The sequence below is a fragment of the Hemicordylus capensis genome, chromosome 1 (genome assembly GCF_027244095.1).
Source record: "Hemicordylus capensis ecotype Gifberg chromosome 1, rHemCap1.1.pri, whole genome shotgun sequence".
In the NCBI taxonomy this organism is placed as follows: Eukaryota; Metazoa; Chordata; class Lepidosauria; order Squamata; family Cordylidae; genus Hemicordylus; species Hemicordylus capensis.
The window spans coordinates 193,244,858-193,264,126 of NC_069657.1; the positions used below are offsets into that span (position 1 = coordinate 193,244,858).

General features: G+C 41.9%; 1 protein-coding gene across 9 annotated transcripts in view; it reads left to right on the forward strand.

Annotated features, from left to right (window-relative positions):
• Positions 1 to 17,591, forward strand: part of XIRP2 (xin actin binding repeat containing 2) — a 219,291-nt gene extending 201,700 nt beyond the window's left edge. For all 9 annotated transcript variants that reach the window (XM_053264596.1, XM_053264616.1, XM_053264603.1 and 6 more), the window contains 3 exons: positions 898 to 10,369; positions 14,537 to 14,670; positions 17,454 to 17,591. In XM_053264596.1, the coding sequence (XP_053120571.1) occupies positions 898 to 10,369; positions 14,537 to 14,631 (9,567 nt within the window). In that variant the 3' untranslated portion in view covers positions 14,632 to 14,670; positions 17,454 to 17,591. The remainder of the gene's footprint in view (positions 1 to 897; positions 10,370 to 14,536; positions 14,671 to 17,453) is intronic.
• Positions 17,592 to 19,269: the final 1,678 nt, after the last annotated feature.

Genomic DNA, 19,269 nt, shown 5'->3' on the forward strand with positions numbered 1-19,269 from the left:
CAGGACAGAGCCTGCCAGTTATTCCTCCTTCCAAGCCCTTACTGCAATGAAATAGTGAGATGGGATTATATTGACTTGGATTGCATTTGCTAAGATCCTGTGAGGCAGGATAGCAAATGGCCTTCCCCCCCTCCCCAGTAGCACAAACAGCCATGGAAACTGCATTTCACATGGCAGGATTGGGATTGGCTTGGTTTCTAACCAGTTACACTAGTGCTGGGATCCTGGAAACGTATCCCATGAACCCACTGTGCCTGCAAACTCATAGGACAAGGCTATGTTGAGCAGCTTATTTATCATTCAGTTATTATAAATGATGAGTAGCTTGTTCATCATTACATGGATTTTAATGAATTTACATTATCATTAAATTCAATAAATCAAATTAAATCTATCAAAATAATATTGAAAAACATCCTTAAGCTTATTGTCTGATAAAATCACATTTATAGGTACAGTTTTCTTCTGTACAGTACTCTTTTGTATATTTTTAAATGTTTTCCCCCTCAGTGCATGATTTCTCTTCTGTCTATTTCCAGCTCTTATAAGAAAGTGTGAATCTGGAAAGCTACATCTGTCATTAAAGCAGACAGTATCAAGATTATCTTAGACTGGGATATGTAGTTCATGCAGATAAAGTATATATATATAGTGGGTATAGCTAGCCTATTGCAGTAGCCAACAGTTATGAATGAATTATGTCAGCTATAATTCACAGAATGTGTGAAATCACCCTGTTGCATATAAGTTTTGTTTGAGAGTAAAAATGTGAATCTTTGGTTTCCCTTGAAATCATGTTGCTTAACTCTTTCTATGGCTGGGTCAGCTGTACAGGGTGAATACTAAATTATGGCCTGGAAAATAGGTTTTTTAAAATACTGATTTTATCCCTTAAAGATTGAACATGAGTATCAAGAAATGGTCTGGCCTTCTGCACCCTGTGCCCCTTCCACTGAAGCTGTTTCTACAAGTAGACAACAAGAAATGTATATGGAGAGGAGAACAGAGTACGCATCTGCTGCTTCAACTGCAGCCTACAGCAACTCTTCTAAGTATGGGAGTACAGAGGAATTTCCTCCCCCACCATCTCCAGACTTACTACAGGCTACATCTGAAAGTACAGAGTTTTCCCAGTCCCCTGAATCCTCTCCCTCTCCATCAAAACATGCTCTTCCCAAAGATTTGTATTCCAAGCAAAGAAATATCTATGAATTGAAGCGTTTATACAAACACATTCACCCAGAACTGAGAAAGAATTTAGAAAAAGATTACTTCAATGACATTTCTGAGATAGTCTCTAGTGACGTTGAAATAACTAATTCAGTAGCAGGAGATGTACGTCAAGCTAAATATGTCTTTGAAAACACAGGAAGTAGCCCTCAAAAGTGCATGAGCCCTGAAAGAGAATATTTGGAATGGGATGAAATCTTAAAGGGAGAGGTTCAATCTATGCGGTGGATCTTTGAGAATCAGCCTTTGGATTCCATCAAAGATGAATCCCCAGATCCAAACAATGTTAAAAGCATTGCAGATCAAGAAATCATTGCAGGTGGAGATGTAAAGTACACTACCTGGATGTTTGAAACACAACCCATAGATGCGCTGGGTGCACATTCTTCAGACAATCCAGAAAGTACAGACAAAATTCCTGAACTGGCTCGCGGAGATGTCCGCACAGCCACTTGGATGTTTGAAACTCAGCCATTAGATTCAATGAATAAAATTCACCATGAGAAAGAAGAAGAATCTGATGAAACCTCCATTAGGGAAATCACTGGTGGAGATGTCAAAACAGTAAGGTATATGTTTGAAACACAGCAGCTGGATAGTCTCGGACAGCTCTACTCAGTGGATGAAGCTAAGTTGCTGCAGCTCAGATCTGAAATAAAGGAGATTAAAGGTGATGTGAAGAGAAGCATAAGGCACTTCGAAACTCTCCCAATGTATGTTATTAGAAATAATTCAGGCCAAATGCTAGAGATAAAAACAGTCCACAGAGAAGACCTTGAGAGAGGAGATGTCAGAACAGTACGCTGGATGTTTGAAACACAGCCTTTAGACATGATCAACAAAGATTCTCTGGAAATCAAAGTTGTCTGTGGAATATCCATGGAAGAAAGTGTTAAAGGTGAAGTGGGCAGGGCAAAATGGTTGTTTGAAACACAACCTTTAGACACTATTAAAGAAGAGTCTGAAGAATCCGTTGTGGAAAAAGAAGTCATTCTAGGCACTGATGTCTGCAGAAAATGTTGGCTTTTTGAAACTCAGCCTCTTGATACCCTAAAAGAAAGTGAAGATACAAATCCTGTAGCCACAGAAGAAATAATAGGAGGAGATGTAAATACCACTAAACACTTATTTGAAACATTGCCCATGGACATGCTCAAAGACAGCCCAGACATTGGGAAGCTTCAAAAAATGACTGCCACTGAGGAAGAAAAAGGGGATGTGAGGCATCAGAAATGGATTTTTGAGACTAAGCCTCTTGAACAGATTAGAGAGGAAAGGAAAGAATTCATAAGAACTGTGAAACTTGAGGAAATTGACAAGGGAGATGTAAGCAGCTGCAAACATGTATTTGAAACATGCCAGCTAAGTCAATGTGATGATTCACATAAAATCCATGTTGAAGGTGTAACAAGAGGTGCAGTAAAATTAAATCAAGCTGTTTTTGAAACAACTCCATTATATGCCATTCAGGATAGCCTTGGGAAATATCATGAAGTTAAAACAATTAGACAAGAAGAGGTTTTAAGAGGGGATGTCAGGAACTGCAGGTGGCTGTTTGAGACGAGACCCATTGACCAGTTTGATGAAAGCATTGAGAAAATTGAGATCATCAAAGGGATATCTTCACAAGAAGTACAGTCAGGTGATGTGAAAACAGCTAAATGGCTCTTTGAAACTCAGCCTCTTGACTCTATTAAATATTTTAGTAATGTGGAAGATGAAGAAAGCAAGGAACAAACTGAAACAACTGATATTTTCAAGGGAGATGTAAAAATGTGTCGGTGGCTATTTGAAACACAGCCAATGGAGTCTCTGTATGACAAAGAAGAGGCCATGACAGATAGTGAAGAGATACGTAGAGGAGATGTGAAAACATGTACCTGGCTCTTTGAAACTCAGCCTCTTGATGCAATAGGGGAAGAATCAGAGACAGCCATAAAACTCCACACAGTTGAACAGGAGGATATCCAGGGTAGTGATGTCCGGACAGCATGTTTCCTTTTTGAAACTGAAAATCTAGAAAATATACAAGGAGAAGAAGGCAAGGAGATCAAGCGAGTTGTGGAAATTGATATCCAGCCTGGAGATGTTTCCACCATGAAGTATAAGTTTGAAAACCAGTCATTAGATTCAATAAATTTCAGGTCAGAGTCTGAGGAAGTTGTGAACAAAATTAAAACCATACACAGTGAAGACATTCATAAAGGGGATGTTTTGCGTTGCTGTTGGCTTTTTGAGAATCAGTCTATCGATGAAATAACAGAGCAACAAGGGGATAGGGCTGCAGTTAAAACTGTTACAGACATACAGGGTGGAAATGTGAGGAAAGGTTGTTTTATTTTTGAAACACGTTCTTTGGACCAGATTAAAGAGGAATCTTCTGTAGAAGATTTAAGCACCAAGAAAACCATTAGTGAAGAAGAAATAACAAGGGGAGATGTGAAAAGTTACAGGATGCTCTTTGAGACCCAGCCACTTTATGCAATTCAAGACAAAGAAGGATATTATCATGAGGTGACTACCGTTAAGAAGGAAGAGGTGATTCATGGAGATGTACATGGGACCCGATGGCTGTTTGAAACAAAGCCCTTAGGATCAATAAACAAATCAGATAGTGTGTATGTTATAAAATCTGTCACCCAGGAGGATATTCAGAAAGGAGATGTTAGTTCTGTCAGATACAGATTTGAAACACAACCATTGGATACAATTTCAGATGAGGAAAAATTCATTGTACCCACAGTTGATAATGTTCAGGGTGGTGATGTGAAGGCCAACAAGAAATTATTTGAATCAGAAGAGCCCCAAGGAAGCAAGTATATAAGGACAGTGAGTGTTAGTGAAATACAGCAAGGCAATGTTAAGACATCTACTTGGTTATTTGAAACACATACTATAGATGAGATTAGAGGAGAAGGGTCAGAGTATAAAGACATCAAGACTGTGACAAAGGAAGATCTGCAAGAAGGTGATGTGGAACATGCAGTGTGGCTTTTTGAAAACCAGCCTTTAGACTCCATTAAAGAAACTGATGAAAGCGATACAAAAACAGAGAAGGAAGAAATACCACAGGCAGATGTAAAGACTACAACCTGGCTTTTTGAGACCACACCTTTCCATGAATTCAATGAAAGAAAGGTCGAAAAGGAAGAAATCATAGGCAAAAGTGTGAAAGAAACTTTGAGAGAACTTTACTCTCACAAAGTTGTAGAATCTCATGGAATTATCTTAGAAGCAGATGAAATTGGAGATGTCCGAATGGCAAAATATAAACTGATGAATCAGGAGGCTCCTGAAATACAGAAGGAAGAGATTATTAGAGGAGATCTAGCCAACATCATGTTGAACTTGCTGTCTAAACAAAGCACTGTTGAACGGGAAACTAAAGTAAATGAAGATGAAAAGGGCAATGTGAATTTGACCAAAGAACAGCTGCTGAACAGATCAACAGATGTTCACATTGAAAAAGAAGAGGTAGTAAGAGGTGATATACAGCAAGCTATAAAAAATCTGTTTAGTAAGGACAGCTCTGTAAAACGTGGAATTTTAATTCAGGAAAATGAGAGAGGCGATATTAACATGACAATCTATTCTCTCTTTCACAAAGGGGATAGCAATAAAACCCAGCAAGATGAAGTGATAGGTGGAGATGTGAAGCGTACGATTCACAGCCTTCTGGCTTCTGTAATGAATAATGAAATCTCAGAAAGAGCTAAAATAGATGATTCCGAGAGGGGCAATGTTCAGTTTTTCACAACATGCATAGAAGCTGGAGCTCTGGATTATCTGAAACGACTCCAGACAGGGACAAATGATACATTTGCAAGGAGAAATCAGGAAGAGGAGGTGGAGGAGGAGGAGGAGGAGGAGGAGATAATTGGTGGTGACGTTGAAGGCACAAAGCTGTTACTTAAGAAAAAGAAGTCTCAGATTCAACGTACAGTTAATGAAACTGACATCATCCCTGGAGATGTGTGTAATGCAGTTAAAATCTTTATGACTGAGCCAGAAAATGCATCTTGTCATGTATGCAAAGAAGAAATTATAAAAGGTGATTTGAAGGCAGCTTTAAATTCCCTCAGCCAGGCCATAAATCAAACAACTGTTACAGAGAAGGAAGAAATTATAAAAGCTGACATCCTCGCAATTTTGAAGTCTCTTAAAGAATCAGCTTATCGACTAAAAGAGACAGAAAAACCTGATGTCATTCCTGGTGATATTAAACAGGCTATTGAATCTCTGGAGAAAACAATGCACAAACAAAATGAAGTATTCAGAGAAGAGGTTGTCTGTGGTGACCTTGAATCCACACTAAGGTCTTTAAAAGCAGCCCAGCAATCTTTCCAGGGAGTAGACAAAAAAGTAGTAGTCAAAGATATTCAGTCATCTGTAGAGAACTTATTTGAAGCCTCAGCAGAAAGGAAAACAATACAATACCAAGCAGGCACCGGTGGAGCCATGAAAAGAACTACTGAGGTGCCGTATGAGCCGTCAGAAAAGGTTGTCAAGAACCAAATGAATGTAACTGAAAGTGTACAAAATAATACCACATCTCATCAGGAACATCATGAAGGAATGAAATTTGAAAACAAGAGTTTCTTCAGTGAGGGTACCAGAGCAATTCATTTAGATCAGAAACAGAGCACAAAGGCACATGATGCAGATAAGAAAAATGTGAAGTGCTTATCTAATGCCCAACACAAGGTCATTGAAAAAGCAGATAAGTCTATGAATAAAGTCAAAGTCCAGAACATTGCAAAGAAAGAAGTGAAGAGTTGTACTGATCAATATGTGACAGATCAATCAGCTTCTTGTAGGAATGTTCAAAAGAGTGAAAGGACAGAGAAGTCAGAGTCAAGCAGAATGCTGCAGAAAGACCATTTATCCAGTATGGCACAGTCCTCAAAACAAACAGCTGGAAAGCAACAGAATGTAGTTCATGAATGTAAAGATAAAGAACGTTTTGACATGAACAACCAAGAAGTGATAAGAGAAAAATCCAAATTGTCAACATACGATCACAGCTCCAGTCACAGAGGTGAAGAGCAAATGGTCCATATGTCAATGGGCATGATTTCCAAGGTGACTGGTCATTTTCAAAAGCAAGAGGTGCAGCAAGATAGAAAACAATCTCAGCATTCAAAGGAGGTTTTGAAAGAGAAGAGAAATAATGTTAAGGCAAGCCAAGCTGCGGTTTCCATGGCATCAGAACAAAATATAAAAACCAATCAAAAAGTCACAGCCATACAGGAAATGCACAGCCAATTTAAAGAAGCTGAAAGGAAGCAGAAGTGTAATGTTATCCAGAAAAATGAAAAATCCATGCTGAGGTTTAGAGGAAAGGCTAAAGTAGAAGCTGCTCAGTCAGACTTCAGAGCTCCGATGAGCAATCCTCTGAACCCAAACAAGGACCCTAAGAGCCCAGACAGATCAGAAATCGATTCTCCGCCCCCACCTCCACCTCCTTCACCTCCACCTTCAGTTACTTCATCTGAAGCTGACTTGCCTTTGCCACCACCTCCTCCTCTTACTCATTTAATGATGGATTCTGACAGACAAAGTTTTCATTTACCTCCACCAGCAACAGGACAGGCTAAAACTGACTACAATTATTTTCCTCCACCACCCTTAACAGAAGACAAATCTGAAAGTGAATTGGTGTATACCTTGCCTCAACCACCACTTCCTCAACCCTCTACTATTCCTCAGCCAAAGCAAAAGAAAGAACATTTCCTCAAATATCTAGACAAAACATTACAACAATCCATTCAGCTTCATGGCAGTGTGAAACCTGGTAGGGTCCCATCCATCAAGAAACATCCTCAGATAGAACTTTCAAAAGAGTTAGAAGCCAGCCAGCCTAAAATGCCTCCAAAGATTCAAGCAAGCATTGTTCAGATGCACAAAGAAAGTGATATTGCAAAAACAATGGAAAAAGGCACAGAAAGCACAATGAAGAGGAATACTGTTAGCGATGAGCAGAAAGAAGAAAGGGTCTCTACAAGACATGAAGAGATTAGAAGGCCTTCCTCGGTGACAGAAGTGATCAAGATGGACACAGCACCAATCAAGAAAATAAGGGCAGTTCCACTTGTGAGATCTCCTTCTCTTCCAGCTGAGGCAACACAAATGAAGCCTAAGCCTTACATGCGGAAATTTAAAACTCCGTTAATGATCGCAGAAGAAAAATATAGGCAGCAAAGGGAGCAGATGGAGCAAAAGGAAGCCAAAGATGTTTGTCACCTGGTTATGAGAGGAAACAGTGACAATCAGGGAGGCTCGAATCAGACAGAATCAGAAAATGACCTGCTAGTTCCAAAACCAGATGAACAGTATCAAACCCCTCTGCAAGGTCCATTGACCTCTGCAGCTCCAGAAAAGATTATCTCCACTGAGTCTGACTGTCAGGCAAAGCTGCAGATTGTAGGATTGCAGGCTGAAGAGCTGCAACCTATGACACATAGCATGGCAGCACCAGCTGAACAGTCTCAGAACATTCTGAAAGCCTCAACAGAAGAGCACAGTAGGAGAAAGGCACTGCACGAGTCACAAAATTTTACAAAAGAATATGCATCTTCTCAGAATGTACAGATCCAAGAAGCACATACTAGACATAAGACAGAGCAATGCAAGAATGAAGAGCACATGCATCTGTCCAAAAATAAAACTATGTCCCCTGCTTTCAAAGTTAGAACCATCAAGCTTCCCACCTTAGATCAACACATACATGATACCCAGAGGGATTCTGTAATACACAAAAAACAAGAGAGAACTAGCATTCAAAATGTCATCAAGCAGCAAATGCAAGAGAAACAGAAAGAAAATATAAGCAGTTCTGTTCAGAAAAATCAAAGCACTGCAAAGGCAAATAGCCAGGCGCATGTTGATGAGAAGATGCAGAGGGAAAAAACACTTGTAAAATTCACCGAAGGCAGGCAAGAAGGAAGAGGCAAGGAATCCAATGAACTAAAACAAAGCTTAGTTCAAAGGAAAGACACAGGGAAAGAAGAAATTAAACAAGAAAGAGTCTCACTAGCTGTAGAAGGAAAGCAGAGCCAGGTAATCACTGGTCCTAAAGAAGAAAAAGTAATACTTCAAAGAAAACAAGAGGTTAGCAGTAAATCAGATAAAATGGTCAAGCAAAAAATAATTGATATACATCAGGACTCACAGACTTTGACTTCTGAACAAAAGAAAAGTTTTACTTCAGAAACAAAAGTTCAGAATAAAAAATTGTCCCAGAAAAACAGTAGTATACAAGAAAGGGACTGTGCCAAGGAGAGTGTGAGCCTTCCTAAGACAGCAGAGCCAACAAAAAAATCCTTATTGCCCAGTTCACTACGAGGATTGCCACAGAGTAATGAGAAAAGCTCAGTAGATATATTACAGTTCTTGAGGAAACGTGAGGAGGTACAGGAGGTTTTGTCCAGAGTGAAGGAGTTGGAAATGGAACCCAGTAAGAATGGAATCAAATCCTTTCAGTCATTCTTAAATATTATTCCAGAGTGGCTTGTAGAACAAGAAAGGAAACAAAGCTTAACTTATATTGTTCAAGAGAATAATGTTCAAAAGATGAAAGAAGAGCTATCAGCTATTAAACATCAAGCTGCCAAAATGCTTGAATCATGTGAAGTTGCAATCCAAACAGCCATGATTTCCACAAAACCCCTGAAAACTAGCAAAGACTGTCTTAGTGTTAGCGGAGCATCACAGAAAATAGCTAAAGTAAGCATTGGGTCTACAAGGAAAGAGTCACAAAGAACTAAAGAGGTTATCAAAAACACAATGGCACATCAGGAAATAAAACAGCAAGTCAGTGCACACAGATTCTCAGAAATTGGAACTTCTTCACCGTCGCTAAGGATGCGAGCACCCTCACCTACTTACATTACTATTGAATCTAGACGTATTGAATCTCCTCTCTGGGAAGTCATGTCTCCTGTCCAAAGGGAAAGTACTCCAATTCCACCATCACCACCTCCCAGATCTGCCACACCAACATCTAAGATTCAACAGTCAGCTGCCTCCCTCTCTCCTTCTCCACCAAGAAGTCGTTCTGAGCAACTTGCCAAACTTAAAGATACCACTGTAAAACTCTCCCAAGGAGCAACACAAAATAGATCCATATGCCCAGTTCCTCTTATGGAAAAACGGTCAGAGATTGTTAAATCTCCTGCAACACTCCGTCGACAAATCAAGATTGAGACACGGCAATCTGATGTTTCATCTTCAAATATTTTACCTGTAAATGAATCACAAATAACTGCTGGTACAGTGAAGAAAATTAAAGAAACGCACGAAGAATCCGAAACAAACAAGACATCCATCTACAAAAAGAAAGGAAACATTCCAGAAGGCTTAGGGCCACATGGACAAAATGTAGATTCTGTTTCCATTACTGCAAAGTTTGAAGCTCCTAAGGCTCTTCCCAAAGAGCTTATGCATAGGTTTGAAGCATCTGAGCAGCTGATTCACGTAAGGAAGGAGCCAGATGTACCCGAAATCTTGAGCAATAAGAGTGAGGATAGAATAGATATATTGTTAGGAACATTGGATGATAAGCCATTAGCTGAGGTGAAATCCAAGGAAAAGATTGTTGAAAATGGTATAATCAGTGGCAAAATAAAGGAAGAAAGGGGCAGGCTTAGAAAGGAGAAAATTGGCCAAACTTCTCAAGTGAGTGAGATGCAAAAAGACAGTTTCCAAACATTTCCAGGCAAGCGACAAAGAGAACCAAAGGAAAATAAACCAAACAGGCAAAAGCAATGTGTGGTTAAAGAGCACTCCTTTGAACCCATGGTGTGCTTTGATGCCAAGTCCCACAGGGAGTGCTCTTCTGGCATGGACACATTTGAGAGCACTGTGGTTGAATCAAGAACTGCCACCTCTGCATCACGAAGTGCAGATGGGATGCAGTCAGGTTTGGGCTTCAAACGTGCACCTCCAACATACGAAGATGTGATCTCAGGGCACATTTTGGATATTTCTGCGGCTGATTCGCCTGAAGAACTGCTAAGGAATTTCCAGAAGACGTGGCAAGAAAGTGAAAGGGTATTTAAAAGCTTGGGCTACACTGTCTCAGATGCAGCAGAAGCAGAAGTGAGAAGTAGCTTTCACGAGGAAGCAGAATTTATTAGTGGTAAATAAGCATGCTAGGTGTGAAAAGGGTTTGACCGCTTTAAAGATTATAATAAAACTCATGGTGCAATTAACATGTAATTGGAAGAGTGAAGTGACCTAACTCAAACTAACATTTCTTCACTTGTGCTTTCCTCCCACCTTCTTTTCTCTCTCAGAAATATTTATTCTTTCCTCCCTTTCCAAAGGCATGTGCCTTAATATATGTGCTGAGCGTGTGACTAACCAATTCTGAGGTTTTGCTTGACAAAAGGTAAATCTTATATTTGAATTCTACTAGTGAAGACATTTTCCTAAGCATTAAAAATAAAAATAAATAAATAAGTACAATTTAAAAAGCCCAACACCTCACAGAATGCATTTAGGGTTTTCCTCAGTTTTAAAAGGTAGCAATGTAAATCAAAGTCTTCAGGTTTGCATGGTATATAAAATAGTGTGACTTTGTGCAGTTCCCATTCATTTCAATATGTCCTATAGAGCAGGGATTCTCAACGTAGGGTCCCCAGATGTTATTGGACTTCATCTCCCATAATCCCCAACCAAAGGCCACTGGGGCTGGGAATTATGGGAGTTGAAGTCCAATAACATCTGGGGACCCAACGTTGAGAATCCCTGCTATAGAGGAATGTTAATGCAAGCCCATTTTGTTTTGGATAAGATAATTCAGAACAAAGTGTAGGTCTTTAAAGAGATGCACCACACAATCTTTGAAATAATTCCCCTATCTTCAGTGGAACTTACTCCCAAGAAGTATGCATAATAAGAATTGCAGCTTCACAATACCAAGCTAAAGGAAAGAGGTCTTCTAATATTTTGCATGAGTGTGAAGGTCTTCTTTGAGAGGTGAGCAATGATATATTCTCAAATATTATTCCCCTTTGACACACCGTGGTAAATGATGTTTTGTGCACAGGACTGAAAATACACAATGAAATGATGCAAATTTTTTGTTTGCACTATTGCAGATATTCAATTTGCAATAGCAAGAGACTAGAGATATGAAGGGCAGTAAGGATATCAGGAAAAAGACAAAGGAAGTTACGGGTATAACAGAAGAGATCAGCTCTATTCGGGCATTCAGCAGCAATCAAGTTCCAATGCGGACTGAAAGCCTCACTCTCCCCATACCATGGCACTATGTGGCCCGGCCCTCTCCCCCTACCCCCATAAACCGCACTGAACCCAGGGAGAGCTCTTCCCCATGAATGGGAATGCTAAGGTTCCCACAGACCTAATCTTTGGGTACAGCATTTGTGTCTGCAGAAAAATGCTATCCTTGTGGCTGGTGCTGAGGGTGAGGCTCCTTTGTGCGTTGGTGTGAGAGGGTTTTCAGTCAGCATTATAACTGTATACACTGTACACAGCTACTGAATGCCTGAATTGGGCATCAGTGTCTGGATTTCTGATTCCTTTGCTAAAGTGTAACCCTGAAACCAAAACAATGTCTTCCTTCCCTTCTTTATCCAATTCCTTTCTTTCAGTTTGCTTATATTTTACCATGTTGTCTGAAATATATCAAAGCACACGAATTATGTATTTTGCATCTTAAAAAATAAATGGCACAGCCATATGAAGAAGAGAAGGAGTCAAACTGTATTTCAGCTGTTCCAAGATAATGCAAACGCAACTGACACCCAACGTTAGGCTCAGTCCCTCTGCCTCTGCCATCTTCTTCTATACACTGGAACCATGAGATCTGGGAAGAGGAGATAGTGGATCATGGCAGCAGTCCACAGGATCTCGAGGCCAGAGGCGCTCTTACCTCTGGACTTCCAGGCTGAAGTCCAGGGCCTCCACAGCCCCTGAGGGCCCCCAAATTCTCTTTAGTCTGTCCCAGGTAGTGTGGTCGCCCAGCCGAGCATGTTGATGCTTAATTTTCGGGGGGGGGGGGCCTCCAAAGGTCTTCAGGTCCAGGCTCCAAAATTACCTAGGGGCACCTGTGCTTGAGGCAGAGGCTTCTTGGCATGCCTTATTCTGTAGAATAAAGCCATTAACACCACACACTCAGCCAGGCTTATGCTAATCCTAGATCCTCTAGTTATTTGACCTGAGCTTTCCCTTGCTTAAAAGTCTCTGGGAGTCTGCCTTAAAATAACTGTGCCAATATCCCACACTGAAGATTGTGAGGTGAATCTCACGATCAGTGAGAAGTGCCAAAAGGGGGTTTGTGGGGAGAGCGGGCTTAGCCCGCTCTCCTCGCAGACAATCAAGCCGGCAGCCCTGGGTGGCCGGATCGGCTGCCCACATGACTGCTGGCTCCATGACGGAGCTGGTGGGGGCTGCAGGGATCGGGGGCCATGTGGCCTCCGGAAGTTCCAGGATGTGCGGAGCATTCTGGAGAGACCCCCAAGCTCAGGAGGCTGCTTGCTGCCTCCTGGTCAGGGGTCTACTCATGTGTTGCCGCACGCCGCAGCAACACGCAAGCAAAAAGAGGAGGTTAACAGAGTGCTTGCTCCATTAACCTTGTCTTAGGGGAGGGGTATTTAGAGCAGTTAGCTGCCGGGAGCTGTGAAGCTCCCATTACAGCACACAATCACCCAAAAGCAGGCTAGGCTCCCTTAGCCCGCTTTTGTGCGATCGTGCGAATTGCCTCTGTGTGTGTGGGTAGGCTAGGTTGGTATAGCACAGGAACCAGAAGAATTGGGGGGGAGAGAGTAGTGCTTATGGAGAGAGTAGTGCTTATGGAGAAAGAAGCAACAGTGACTTAAAATATATGCAACCTTTTGGAGTCCCTGATGAAGTGCCACACAGATGTATTATTGATAAAGTAGTAACAAACTGTTTGGTACTTTAATAAGGATGGTGCACATTAAATTATAAACTATATCCAGTCACCCACACAAAGGATCAACACTGCTATAGACATCAACACTGTCTGTGGAAGGCAGGTCTGATTCACCAAAGTAAATAACATAAAAGGTCTTTATTATTGATCAACACTGTTGATTCAGCCCTTTAAAAATGTATGTCCTTCTACAAGTATAAAATCCCTAACATAGTGAAAAAGGAAGCATGGGTATTTCCACTGTAATGTGTGCACAGGAGAAGATGTGCATCTTCTTTCCCACGGGAAGATGAGTGGATGTGCTATAAATGCAGAAATATGCAGGTAACTGAGCCAGGTCCTGCTTTACATGTTACAGTGGGAAGCAGGAGTCAATTATGTTTTTTCTTTCTATGAAATATGTGAGAACAGTTGTACACACTGGACTTCAACTACGTCCTGCTTGCAACTCACTGGAAAGACCCAGGGCAGCAAAACTTAGATTGGTAAAATAACAAGTGCTACTTATCTGAGGACTGTTTCTGGTTACTAATCCATCAGGGTCTAGGACGGTTCACACTCTTGCGGAGAATATCATACAGGTTTAGTCACTCATACTGTTTCCTCCAAATCCTCACATGGCCTGCCTCATCCTGAGGTCTTCTGGGCATCTCTCTTAAGAAGGCAGTGCACAACACTTTACCCTCTCCCAATTCAAAATATTAAACAAGCAGACCATCTGCGCCCTCTTCCCCCGGGCGTCTTTGATGTGGTTTCTGGCCTGGCGGTCTAGCCGCCTCCTCACCTTGGTGGCTGGGCCTGCCACTGCCTCCTCACTGCTGCCACCTCCCCACTGCAGCCGGGCCTGCCGCCGCGGCCAGGCCTGCCACAGCCACCTCACCTGCCTCTCCTCGCCGCAGCCGGACCACCACCTCCACTTCCCTACCATGGCCGGGCCCGCCACTGCCTCCCCAACGTGGCCACCACTTTGCCTGCCTCTGCGCCACCGCCTCCCCAACCTGGCTGCCGCCTCGCCTGCCTCTCCTTGCCGCCATTAGCTTCACAGAGGCCACCCAGTGCCCAGCCAATCAGGCGCCTCCCTCGCTGGCACGCATAGCCTTGCGCTACATGCATGACTGGTGGCTGGCTAAGAGAATTAAGTATAATGATGATAGTCTGTTTCTTCAGAATAAATAGATGACTTTAGTCTCCAAAAAAATGGGATATAGGCTTAATTGTACGGTACATTTTATTTGACCCTTTAAACTGGAGACTGAGGTGTTAATTATTTGTGAGCTATTTCACCTTTTCTTATGAAGATGAAGCATTTTGTGCATGGCATGCATGAAGGGGGAAAATGAATAACAACATATAGTACTGAAACCCTGTCTCATTTATTTCTAGAAACTGCAACTTCAGGGAAAGGAAACATGCCTACTTTGTCAAAAGAGAGTTTATCCAATGGAGTGCCTGGTTGCCGACAAGCAGACCTTTCATAAATCATGTTTTCGGTGTCACCATTGTGGCAGTAAATTAAGGTAAGATGAAGCAAGCAATTAAAGCTCTGACATGCAAATACTGTCATAGCTGGCATCCATTTTTGTATGAGTGATATCCAAAGTATTAGTTCAAAAGTCAACAGATGTGGATTTCATGCTGAACTGCATCACTGAACTGACCATTTGACAGATCACTTGCACTCTCTCTGTCTGGACATCTTCATCTAAAAGAGACATATATTGCTTCTCCATATATTTAAAACACTGAGCAGGATCCAGACAGAGTTAGTCATGACTAAATCCCATTGAAATTAATGGGATTTAAGTTAGTCATGTCTCATTTATTTCAGTGGTGCTTAATCATGAGTAATTAGTCTGGAGCCTGCCCTTTGCCATGATTTGATGCAAATTGTGATATAAATCCTCCAGCTAGCATTAGAGTGGCAAGAATTACTGAGCTGATTTTGTCTGTTGAAAAGTATTTGCCATTAGCTATGTTTGCAGATTAAGATATCATGGGCAGTAAATATACCCTGCTCTTCAATGAAATAATAGAAGTGCCTGAAATAGAACATGGAAGAAAATCTTGCATATGCTTTATTTGTGTATGTCTGTCAGAGAGAGAGCGAGAGAGCAGGTGGAAGATACATCTTGACTGAGGGAGGAAAGAGTGGGGAGATTTTAGATCTCAGGTTGTGAATTAAAGTTTGTATCTCCTCCTTCTCCAGTCCTGGTAGAACTGTCAAACCTAGAGACAACTTGCAAGAATATTAAGTTGGAAAATATCAGACTGCACTTTCTCTTCCATTCTTTTAAATTCCATTTTTTCCAATGACATTGGAAGGACACTTTTGTATGTTTATGTGGAAAGTAGAAATGGATAATGCCTTTTCTTTCCATATTTCAGGGGCAATGTGTGAAAGAAAGAGCAGAGCACTAGCCCTGTGGGGAGCTATGCTGCTGTCAGATGCAAGAACATCTCTTCCCTTTGCATGTTAGCACAAAAGTGTTGGGAAAGAGGAAGCATGGGTCACTCATCATTCCTGATTGGCGCTGAATTCATATGGGAGAGTGGGGGTAGGGGTAGGGATGTGCACGGAACTGCACGGGGGATGATAAGGTGGCAGGGGGTGCTGCTTTAAGAGTGGGGGGAGTGTGCACTTACCCCTCCCGCTGCTTTCCCCCCATGCCGGCACGTGCAGGCACATTGGAGACTTCTGGTCATATCCAGACAACGGGGCGGCAGGGAGGTATGCTGCCACTCTGATAGGCTTTGAAAGGAATGGACACCGCCGGCGGGAAAGTGGCGGGAGGAGTAAGTGACCCTCCCCCGCTCTTAGACAACCCCCGCCATCGAACCGGTGGAACTGCCAGTTCCATGCACGTCTCTAGGAGGGGGGGACCCACAGTTCCACATTTCATGCTAATGCGTCCTATGGCTGGGTTGACAAACTACGGCTGGGTTCACCCGAGGTTCCTCCAGCTCAAGAAATGGAAGGCACCTGAAGTTGGTGCTGCAGGTGATCACATATCTTGGTTTGTTGGAAGTAGCTGAGCTGAGCCAGAGTTACGCCCTCTGGCAGGGCCTCCCAGCAAAGCCCTGGATGCTATCCCAGCCTGCCTTGTGCTGCCCTTCAATTGGCAAGCTTTTCCTGCATCAGCTACCTCACAGCCTTTGCTCCCAATGGCAAATGGGGCAGGTTCAGCTGGAATGAACCAGAGGTTCATCGAGAAAGCACACTCAGTGGAAGCAGCACTTAGTTTGGCAATCAGCTTCAAATCTTGGTTACACATGATGGTTTGAGGCCCTGAATGAACCTCAGGTCACTGCTTTGGTGCAGGTTCAGATGTCATAGACATGGTGGTTATTGACTTGGCAAGTAGGTTCTGCATTTTGTGTATCCTGTTACAAATGAGAATGAAACAAATGAGAATGAAATTTAATTCCTGTTGATTCTGATGGGGAATGGTAAGTATCTGTTTCACTCTTGCACTGGAACAAGTCTCCCAGCTTTGATGATCTTGCACCCAGATTACACCAAAATATTGACAAATCTATCTTCAGCTTCTTTTGCCTTAACCCACTAGTGGGCGGTGGCCTGCAGCAAGATTGTTTGGCCACTCCCCCACCACTGCTGCCGCTGGCCTTCGCCTGCCTCCCTCTCGCCTCAGCCACTTGCCTGCTGGCCTCTCCCTCTGTCATCACTGGGGATGGCAAAAGGCCAGTGCGCCTCTCTTCCTATCACCACCAGTGGCCAAGAGCCCGCATGCTGGCTCTTTGCCACTGCCAACAATGGGGAGAGAGGCACACCGGCTCTTTGCTGCCAGTAGCGACAGGGCGAAAGGCAAGCAGGCAGGCAGCTGCAGGTGCTGGCAGTGCTTGGCTGCCCCAGCCCTAACCCAGTTGGCAACCTCCCCCACTCAGTGACCTATGTCCTCTGAACACGGTAGTCCACTAGTAGATCTGCCCCTGTCTTAACATGACCAAGGAGAAGCTCTTTTTCGTCTACTCCACACTCCACACTCTGTCACAGTGACCAAGCTCCATCTTCTCCCAGAGGAAAGTAATGTCTCTTAATGTTGGGAAAAAAATGTTTTCAAGTTTAAAAGTAGGTTAGAAGGCAAATCTGCAAGTGAACATTTTGCTGGGTATTGCACGTTAAATACAATGCATTTCTTTCTTTTCTAATATGATGCGAGTTAAGATTTTATTTATAGATACTGTTATTTATAGGTACTTAAAATGTCAACTAAAATGGAATATTCTTGGAGCATTTTGGATAGATAGATGCCATAAAACATTTTCTCTTTGATTTTGGCAGCTTGGGAAATTACGCTTCTCTCCATGGAAAAATATACTGTAAACCTCATTTTAAGCAACTTTTTAAATCCAAAGGAAATTATGATGAAGGCTTTGGACACAAGCAGCATAAAGAATTGTGGATTTCCAAAGATCAAAAAGGTCCCATTGGTTTTGTTCATGCTAAAGAAGTTAATCCATCCATATCAAAGGTGGATAAATCAATTGATCAGATTTTGAATCCTGACAGTCAGCAAGAGCATTGTGAAACTTTGGGTGAGAATTTGAAACACAACACCGAGCGGGGCAAATTGAATATTACGTGGCCTCCTTCTACTGAAATACCAAAAAAATCATTTTCTATAGAGGAGGATGTTAAAGTAAATAAACCAAAATGGCCCCCAGAGGTTTCTGAACAAGAGACCACCAGCACCCATGCATTGGGTGACGGAAATGAGCCTCAGCTAGCCAACCTTGGGGAGACTGAGGAGGGAAGGAAAGATGAAATGACTCACTTGCAATCAAGTGACCAGTCATTTGCCACTCATGTGTCTAAAGGGGAGGAACTTACAGGTAGTAGCCCGACTAAGACTTGTGAAGCTGGGACGAAAGGAAAAAATGGGGGAAATAAAATGGTGCAAGGAAAAATGAATGCTGAAGAATTAGAAAAAAAGGAGAAAAGTGGAAAGAATGTGAAAGAAAGTGATAACATGGCTGTGCAGGGTGTTAAAAAGGAGAAAGATGGAAAAAATAATAATGTGGATGTTGCAGACATTATACCTGTTACTAACACTGATGAAGATGATGAATTGCAGAATAATAAAAATAGCACTTTGAATAGCAACAACAACAACAACAACAACAGTAACTATTACTATAAAACTGCTTTTTTGCCTCAGAACATTTGTAGGCAGGAAGCATCCATTGGTGAGATGTACTATCCTTTAACAGAATTAAGCCATACAAAGAGCACTGCCTATGAATATGCATTTGGGAGTCTAGCAAGACACATTGTAAATTCAGAACTGCTCAGTATAACTGACTCTGAAGTGGGCTATTCCACAGAGGTTTTAAATCTTGCAGGTGTTGAAGAAAACATCAAAAGAAAAGGTACCATTATCTCAGATAGTCTTATTCAACACAATAGTAAAGATGCCACTTGTCAAGAACCATGCACTAGCAATGTCGTCGTTTTAAAAGAGGTCACTAATGCAACATTTCCTTTTGATAGTGAATTACTAGGCACTAGGGAAGCAATCCAACATGTCAAAAAGTTAAATCTTCTTCCATCGGATAATGTGGAAGCGTTTTTTCTATCAGAAACTGACAGCATGGCTCTATTAAGCTCTGTGGCCACAACCAAAAGTTCCACTCTGCATTCAAAAAACTATGTGGATTATGATATTAATGGCTGTCAAGCTGATGAAAGAATGGAAATGTTGCAGAATGGTACGAATACAAACTCAGAGTTACCAAACTCAGGCTGCAGGGTAGTTCCATCATCTCATGAAGATGAAGTCAAGATGGAACCACCAGCTATAGGAGAGCAAATTAAAAGAAACGGTTGGCATGCTGAAGTTGAATAAATGTAGTTCCACCAACCAAGCTGAACTTGCAATGTACTTGAATGAATAGGGGTAAATGTTTATGTGTCTATCATTTGTGGAACGCACCTTTTTAATCCAGTTGTCCTAGCAGAATTTTTTAAGACCTTAACACCCAGAGATTGTATAAGAACATTTTAATTTGTATTATATATTACCAGTGATTCACACTTAATTCATACTAGATTTATTGGAATCCATGTATACCTGGAGGCTGGTTTTGTCTGTTCAGGA